The sequence below is a fragment of the Caenorhabditis elegans genome, chromosome I, assembly GCF_000002985.6.
Source record: "Caenorhabditis elegans chromosome I".
In the NCBI taxonomy this organism is placed as follows: domain Eukaryota; kingdom Metazoa; phylum Nematoda; class Chromadorea; order Rhabditida; family Rhabditidae; genus Caenorhabditis; species Caenorhabditis elegans.
Genome location: NC_003279.8, coordinates 1,426,082 through 1,434,622, shown reverse-complemented (window position 1 = coordinate 1,434,622; position 8,541 = coordinate 1,426,082). Strand labels below are relative to the sequence as shown.

Sequence of the window (8,541 nt, the reverse complement as noted above, 5' to 3'; positions counted from 1 at the left end):
TTCAATTGGAACGAAAGAATATATTTTTCGGAAAAAATCCGATAATATACGACAAAAATGACCGAAAATAGCTGAAAAACTGTAAAAAGTGGAAATATATGTCGAAAATTAAATGAGGCAAACGCGCTCCAAGAAGGATAACTTATTTCGGCGCGCATTTGAAAAATCTCATGGGTACGCAAATGAAAATCGCAATTTCAAGCTCAAATTTAAAATCAGGGAAATTTTTTTGAATTTTAATTTTTTTTCACATAGAAATTCGGAATCAGGGGAAAATTTGGAGTCATTTAAAAATATTTCCCCGATTTCGGTACTCCACCTTTAACTAAATAGTTCGGGAACTTCCGACCAATCCAAACTATTAAGGTGATAAATAAGTTTTGTCGCTTGTTTTCAGTTTTGATTTTTTCTTGGACCTCAATTTTTCATCTGACAAAAGTCGAAGTGGAAAAACACATGCACTGTAACTGTAGAAACAACAACCTTTTTCTATTTAAAATATAATCCGATAAGTTTTTGAAAAGTTTTCGAAAAAAAAGTGAAAGTATTTTGAAATTTATTTTTTCAAGATATAGTAGAAATATGTTTTATTTGTTGCTTGAATAATTAAAAAGTATTCTGATAATTAGAAGTAGAACGGTTGTGAAATTTCTTGCAAAAAATTTGATTTCATTGATGTTTCAATTATTTTTGATAAATAATCAAGAATTTTGTGACAATTTTTGGTAAAAAATTTGGAAGTGTTGAACTGATTTCCGATAATTTTGAGTAATACTTATTCAAAATTTCTTGAAAGTTTTATTGCAAATTTTTGCGAGAAACAAGAATCAAGAAATGGGGACGGCCGTGCCCCATACGAACCGTTTTTAGTCTATCATAAAAAATTTCTTAATACTTATTTTCAGACACTCAAAAAGTTAATCAAATATGGATACTTCTGATACAAGCTGCGCAGGTGTATTTCAAAATTTAGACGTAAGTAAAACGAATTGTACATTATTTTCAACAAAACATACTGGTTTATGATAAAGTTCACCTATAAAATTCAAAGAGAAGCTTTAAAAATAGTTTTTTTTTCAAATTTCACCTTACTGTTAAGTTTGATCTTATTGTTAGGTGAATTCTCACTTTTTCTAGAATTTTTTTTCTATAATAATAAATAACATCCGGTTATATAGTTATTGCACAAATGTGTCGAAGGAAGTTTTTTTGGAAATGAGTAGTGTGTGTACTTTTACAAAATCGAGAAAAGCTTTTATCTAAAAAAGTAAAGTTCAAACGTTTCAAATAAATTGTTGCAATAAGTGACGATTTTTTTTAAAACATAAAAACAGAGACAATAATAACTTGTAAACACGAGGTATTTAATTGCAATTTGCAATCTTGCAATCCTGTATTGTTTCTGCGTAAAGCAATCAGTAGAATGAAAGGAAAATTCGAAAAAAGACAACAATATCATTTTATTTTCAGAACAATAGTCTCAGTATACAAGTGTTTAACAATCAAATAATCGTCTACAATATTTTGGAAAATGTAAGAGGAGATATAAACGACCGATTGAAGTTGCGTGTAAGTCATTTCGATAACCATTTGTGTATTTTTCTTTAATTAATAACAACCATACATTTGTGATTTTGAAAAACTGATTTTTGGAAGATTTCACAAAAAGAAAGCAATGTTGAGACGCAGTTCATTGATAATTTAAATTAAAGCTTCGGAATAATTATGGTACAGTGTTCGTCAAAAACGTATCCTTGATCGTTAATTTTTTTTTGAAAAATTTGCATAATATTGCGGGCGAATGGAACAGTAATCGAGGTTTTGGGGTATGGCGATAATGCTAGGATCATGGAGTCATCCTCGGCCGGCTCTCAGCCCATCTAACAACATTACGAATTATATACCGTGAAATTGCAGAAATATCAAGCAACTATAAGATATCACCTTTTTGGTCTCTACTTTATCATTAATAAGGGAAACGATGATGTTGCTGGAACTACCATGTAGGCGTTCAAACGCCTGCCTGCCTGCCTGACTATAAACTCCGCCTGCCGTCCCGTCGCCTGTTTCTCGCCTCAACCCGCGTCCTATGTTGAACCATTCTTAATTTGATTTTCATCAAATTTATAGAAATGAGAATATTCGAAATTTGTGAATTCCCGTAAAAATGCAGCCGGTGTGAAGTGAGCAGATTTCAGGCAGGCCCAGAATCCGCGTCTGCCTACCAAAGAAGCCCTAGTTGACGCGTATGTAAAAAGACAAATTTGATTTATCAATAAATATAATTACCCGAACTATTCCGTCGCACCCTGTCTAAAATCATTCAAACTAAGACTAACCAGTTTTCAGTTAGTCAACAAATCATTCAATTTGGCAACCATTCACGCTATTCGAAAAGAGCACCGAACAGTTGAATTTCACAAGACTACACGTTGTAATGATCGTAGAAGATTAGACCCTAGAGACCCTAGAAATAATAGAACTGAGCCATGTCAAAATTGTTCGGTCTACTTAAATTCGGAAAAGCTCAATGCGAAAAATTTATTTAGCTATGCTTGGTAAGAATAAACATTCCGTAACAAAAAGTGCGTTTTGGTCTATACTGCAGGTTCTTGAAACAAACAATGAGGATCATGGTAGTTAAAATAATAATCGGAGACTCCGGATCATATTGTTTTAATGTTCATAATGTTGTTCAAGAAGCATTGGTAGATCCCGATTGTAAGTTTTGTTTATCCATCGTTATAAAAAATAGTGGAAATGCTTTAATATTCAGTTGAAAAAGTGGAAGAATTCGTTGGTGCTGATAATTTGAATTGTTTTGGATGTGAAGTATGTGAAGATATAGCTTTAAATTGCAAAGTATATGGACCAGTTCAAATTAATAGTTTTCGACCTATAATGAGACAGAAGCATCATTTTGATGTTTTACAGATCAAAGACAGGTGATTTAATTTTTCATTTGTTTTGTAAGGGTGAGAAATGAAAGTTTTGCTGTTTTGTTTTGTGTTTCAATTTTTTCTAAACTTGTGAGTTATGAAAAATTTGTCGATAGGGGTGTGCGGCAATTTTGCCGAATTTGCCGAGCTCGGAAAGTTTCGAAATTTGCCGCACACATCAAAAATTTGGCATTACAATTTTGATCAAAACTATTGATTTTGTCGCCAAAAATTTAGTAAAATGACACAAAATAGAGTTACTGGCTGCCGGGTTTTCGGTATTTTTGAAAAATTTACGGTTTTTTTTTAATAAATCGAAAAAAAACAACGTTTTTCTGGTGTACGTATTGAAAGCGTGATGTTTCTTGCCGCATCGTGTTGCATGGAAAGATGCTGTATTTCCTTTATTAGTCTTGCATGTAAGACTAATTTTCGATTGACCTGTAGGGGTGCAAGACTATTAGAGGCTGCATGACTAATTTTCGAAGATCCAATAGCTTTGTAAAATTGACCATTTCCCGTCGAGAGCTCTATTTGACAGTTGAAATCATCCAACATACATATTGTTCTATTATCATTTACTATATATAAAGCGCTTATTCCGTTTGTCCATAGTTTGTAGTCTATGTAGTCTTTGTAGTCTGTGACGTCACAGCGTACAGAGGCAAGACATTTTAAGCAGTTGGTGGGATATTGGTTTGAGGTTAGTGGCCGGACATGATCGGGGTACTGTAGTAGTACTGTAGAGGTACTGTAGGAGTACTGTAGGATTACTGTAGTTTGGGAAAAATTGACTTTTCGTCTTTTGATGGGATATTGGTTTAGGTTAGTGGTGGGATATGGTCGGGGTACTGTAGTAGTACTGTAGAGGTACTGTAGGAGTACTGTAGGATTACTGTAGTTTGGGAAAATGTGACTTTTCGCCTTTTGATGGGATATTGGTTTGAGGTTAGTGGTTGGATATGGTCGGGGTACTGTAGTAGTACTGTAGAGGTACTGTAGGAGTACTGTAGAATTACTGTAGTTTGAGAAAAATTGACTTTTCGCCTTTTGAAGGGATATTGGTTTGAGGTTAGTGATGGGATGTGGTCGGGGTACTGTAGTAGTACTGTAGAGGTTCTGTAGGAGTACTGCAGGATTACTGTAGTTTAGGAAAAATTGACTTTTTGTCTTTTGAAGAGATATTAGAAAATTCGAGAAATTTTCTATATAGAATCGTCTGGAAAGCTCGAGAAAATTCTGGAATGTTCTAGAACCTTCTGGAAAATTCTGGAAAATTCGAAATTTAAAAAATGTTCGTGACGAGACCCATCGTGGTGAGACCCATCGCGGTGAGACCCATCGTGGTGAGACCCAAATTTTTGGCGGGAAATTCAAATTTTCAGTGAAAAAAATTTTGGCGGGAAATTCAAATTTTCAGTGAAAAAATTTTGGCGGGAAATTCAAATTTCAGTGAAAAAAATTTTTGGTGGGAAATTCAAATTTCAGTGAAAAAAATTTTTAGCGGAAATTCAAATTTTCAGTGAAAAAATTTTTGGCGGGAAATTCAAATTTTCAGTGAAAAAAATTTTGGCGGGAAATTCAAATTTTCAGTGAAAAAATTTTGGCGGGAAATTCAAATTTCAGTGAAAAAAATTTTTAGCGGAAATTCAAATTTCAGTGAAAAAAAATTTTAGCGGGAAATTCAAATTTTCAGTAAAAAAATTTCTGGCGGGAAATTCAAATTTTCAGTGAAAAAAATTTTGGCGGGAAATTCAAATTTTCAGTGAAAAAATTTTGGCGGGAAATTCAAATTTCAGTGAAAAAAATTTTTAGCGGAAATTCAAATTTCAGTGAAAAAAAATTTTAGCGGGAAATTCAAATTTTCAGTAAAAAAATTTCTGGCGGGAAATTCAAATTTTCAGTGAAAAAAATTTTGGCGGGAAATTCAAATTTTCTGTGAGAAAAATTTTGGGGGGAAGTTCAAATTTTCAGTGAAAAAAATTTTGGCGGGAAATTCAAATTTTCAGTGAAAAACATTTTGGCGGGAATTTCAAATTTTCAGTGAAAAACATTTTGCCGGGAAATTCAAATTTTCAAAGAAACTTTTTGTTAGCTTAAGTACCACCTGGAACTGGCGAGACCCATCGTGGTGAGACCCTTAAAAATATGGGCGGGAACTTCAAAATTTATGAGAAAAGAAATTTTGGCGGGAATTCAAATTTTCTTTGAAAAATTTTGGCGGGAATTCAAATTTTCTGAGAAAAAAAATTTTGCGGGAAATTCAGATTTTCTGAGAAAAAAGATTTTGGCGGGAAATTCAAATTTTCTGAGGAAAACATGTGGCGGGAAATCCAAATTTTTGTTCTGGAATCAATTTTTTGTTTTAGCACCTTCTGGAAGTTTCAAGAAAATTCTAGACTGTTCTAGAATCATCTGGAAAATTCAAAAAAGTTCTGAAATGCTCTACAACCTCCTATAACTGTAGGAATTTTTATTTGTTTCGTTACATCTATATTCAAAGAACTTAGTAGTTAATTATTCAGACTTCTCCAGTTAAGGAAAGTTATTAACTTATTAAAAAAACTGTAACTCTGTGGAATTTTTTCGAAAGCCTGATAATGATAATGTGTTAGTAGAAAAAGCAGAACATTCTAACTGTCTCTTTGAATTTTCTGAATTGTATACCATCGAAGGAGAAAATGCGATTTAATCGATGAAGTTTCAACTTTTTTTAATGAGACATTTTTGAATGATTAAAAGGACATCTATTTGTTATACATTTTAAACTCCGCCAGTCGTTGGCCACGCCGGAGGCGCGGTCATCGGCTGGTTAAATATATTGTATCAAGTATTTGAACAATTTAAATTTCGCCAAAAACTGACGAACTTGTTCAAGTTTTCTCGATGTGTGTGTTAAGAATTCAGTAGTTTTGGTGCTCCAAAAAACAATTTTAAAAACCAAATGTTTCCGAGTTTGTTAAGCACGGCAAATTTTCTGAATTTGCCGCACACCCCTGTTGTCGACGTCCAGGCTGTTCTAGGATACTTCACACTCAAGAATATGATTTTTTTCAATGGACTTTCGAATGTGAAATTTATAGCCTATTCATTTTACAGCAAACCATAATATAATATTAGTGCCAAAAAATTTAACCTGATTCTATCATTTTGAGGTGGGCGGCAAACGATTTTTTCCGGCAAATCGGCAAATCGGCAAATTGCCGGAATTTAAATTTCCGGCAAACCGGCAAATTGCCGATTTGACGAAAATTTTCGGCAAATTGTGGTTTTGCACTTATTTTTTCGGAAATTTCAAAATTTTAATTTCAAATGAAAAAATTAGACGCATCCTATGAATGTTCTTTCATCTATTTTGAAAAATAAGTATATTCTATGAAAATTAGAGGGATTTTCGACGGAAGCACTTATTATCAAAAAATATCAATCGCACAGGCCACGTGGCTTTTGTTTTTTATTTCTTTTTTATTTACGCTCCCCCACACAACTTTATTTTCAAAGAGAATTTAAAAATAGAACTAAAGGTCAAACATGGGAGGAGCGTAAATAAAAAAGAAATAAAAAACAAAAGCCACGTGGCCTGTGCGATTGATATTTTTTTGATAATAAAACTGTGCCTTTTTGAATTTTTTTCCGTTTTTTCTACATATTTTCTTTCCGGCAAATCTGATATCCGGCAAACGGCAAGTCGGCACTTTGCCGGAATTGAAAATTTCCGGCAAATCGGCAAACCGGAAATTTGCCGATTTGCCGAATTTGTCGGCAAATCAATTTGCCGAACGGCAATTGCCGCCGCACCTCTGATATGTATGTTCATAACTGGACATGGCGAAAAAAGTTGATTTTTTTCAAAATGGCATTTTGAATATTTCCAAAAGTTACATTTTCAGTTGTCTCTACTTATTGTGGGACGAAAAAAAAGAGAATCCGGCAATAGTTACCGACGTTATCAATTCAAATATCACTTGATCAAAATTGACCATTTTTCTCACATCTGTATTCGAGAAAGACGATTGGGGATATGCTCTACCACGAAAGTTCCTGGATTTGATAATAACAAAATGGAACGTGAGGACTGTTGAAATTGCTTTCAAACATGTAAAGGTCCATTTCCTCGTTTTAACGCGGATGATATTGTTCCCAAAGCCAAGTTCTATGTGGATTATTGGACACAGCCACGTTCCAAATATACATTGGATGAAGTAGAAGTTGATTTACAACTCACAAAAGTATTCGAAGTACAAATCGAGAGGAAGAAGTCACATGTTGCCACCAATTTCATTGCAAATACTTGCAGGATTTTTCCCAGCAAAAAGATCAGTGTGAAACTCTCAAAGGACATTTGTCAACTGCTAATCGATCCAGAAAACATTGAGGACTTCATATCGGAAATCAAATTGATGCTTCAAAAGGATTCTCAACCTAATTCGCAGATTTCTTTGAAATTATATCAGTAGTATGTAAATCATGGGCACGGCTGGGACCAAAAATAACTTAATTGAAATTTTCAAAAAAAAAACCAACAACTTTTTGGTTCTTAAGTTTATTTTTAATGAGGTTATTCAAGTAATGTTGCAAAAAAAAAAAAAATTTAAAGTGTTTTTTTAATACAGAATAGTCTCGAGTCGAGACTCGACACGGCAAACAAGTTTTTTAAGGTTTTTTTTGGTCCCAAAAAACTAAAAAGTCGATTTTTCGTCAAAATACCCAAAAAACCAAAAAAGTCCAGGCCCTGATGAGCACGTGGTGTCAGACTGTCCCATTGCGTTGTGATCTACAAAAAATGCGGGAATTTAGACTCAGACTTCTCAACTGATTTCTCATGGTTAAGAACGTGGTGCTGACGTCACATTTTTTGGGGAAATATTCCCGCATTGTTTGTAGATCAAATCGTGATGGGACAACCTGACACCACGTGGGTGAGCAACAATTGCCGTTCGGCAAATGGGAAAATTGCCGGTTTGCCGATTTTCCGAAAAGTTTTCAATTCCACGTGTATTCAGCTCGACCAACGCCTCGAAAATGAGAATTTTCAAAAAAAGGCGGGAAAACAATTTTGAATTCGCCAAGAGGAATTTCACCGCGGCCACGTGCTCGCTGGCTGTCTCAAAATTCACGTTTTCTCGCGGACGAGAAAACTTGAGAAATGTGAGAAAATGGCCTAGAAAATCCTGGAAGAGGAGAATTCCTCGTCCACAGCCAAAATAGCGTGTGAAAGAAGAGACGCAGACGGCAAAACGGTTATTCTTTGCGTTTTTCACGTCCAGAAAAAAGTTGTATATGCGTCTCTCACGCCCAATGGATAGCGAGAGTTGGCGCCAACGTGAATTCTCAATGAGGCGCGTTTGCTTCAAAATTATGCAAAAGGACAGCCAGCGACCACGTGTCACCGCAGCGCGTGCAAAAATGTCTGCATTTGCGCGTGACGGTGTATGCACAAATTACACCGAACACGTGGTTGCTGGCTGCATAATTTTGAAGCAAACGCGCCTCATTGAGAATTCACGTTGGCGCCAACTCTCGCTATCCATTGGGCGTGAGAGACGCAGACACTACTTTTTCTCTGGACGTGAAAAACGCCAAGAATAACCGTTTTGCCGTC

General features: G+C 34.8%; 1 pseudogene across 1 annotated transcript; it reads left to right on the top strand.

The window, feature by feature from the left end:
• Positions 1-927: 927 nt before the first annotated feature.
• Positions 928-7,396, top strand: Y92H12BR.4 (annotated as a pseudogene). Its single transcript has 6 exons — positions 928-975; positions 1,471-1,569; positions 2,350-2,558; positions 2,609-2,721; positions 2,777-2,945; positions 6,830-7,396. Coding segments are annotated over exons 1-6 (1,205 nt in total).
• Positions 7,397-8,541: the final 1,145 nt, after the last annotated feature.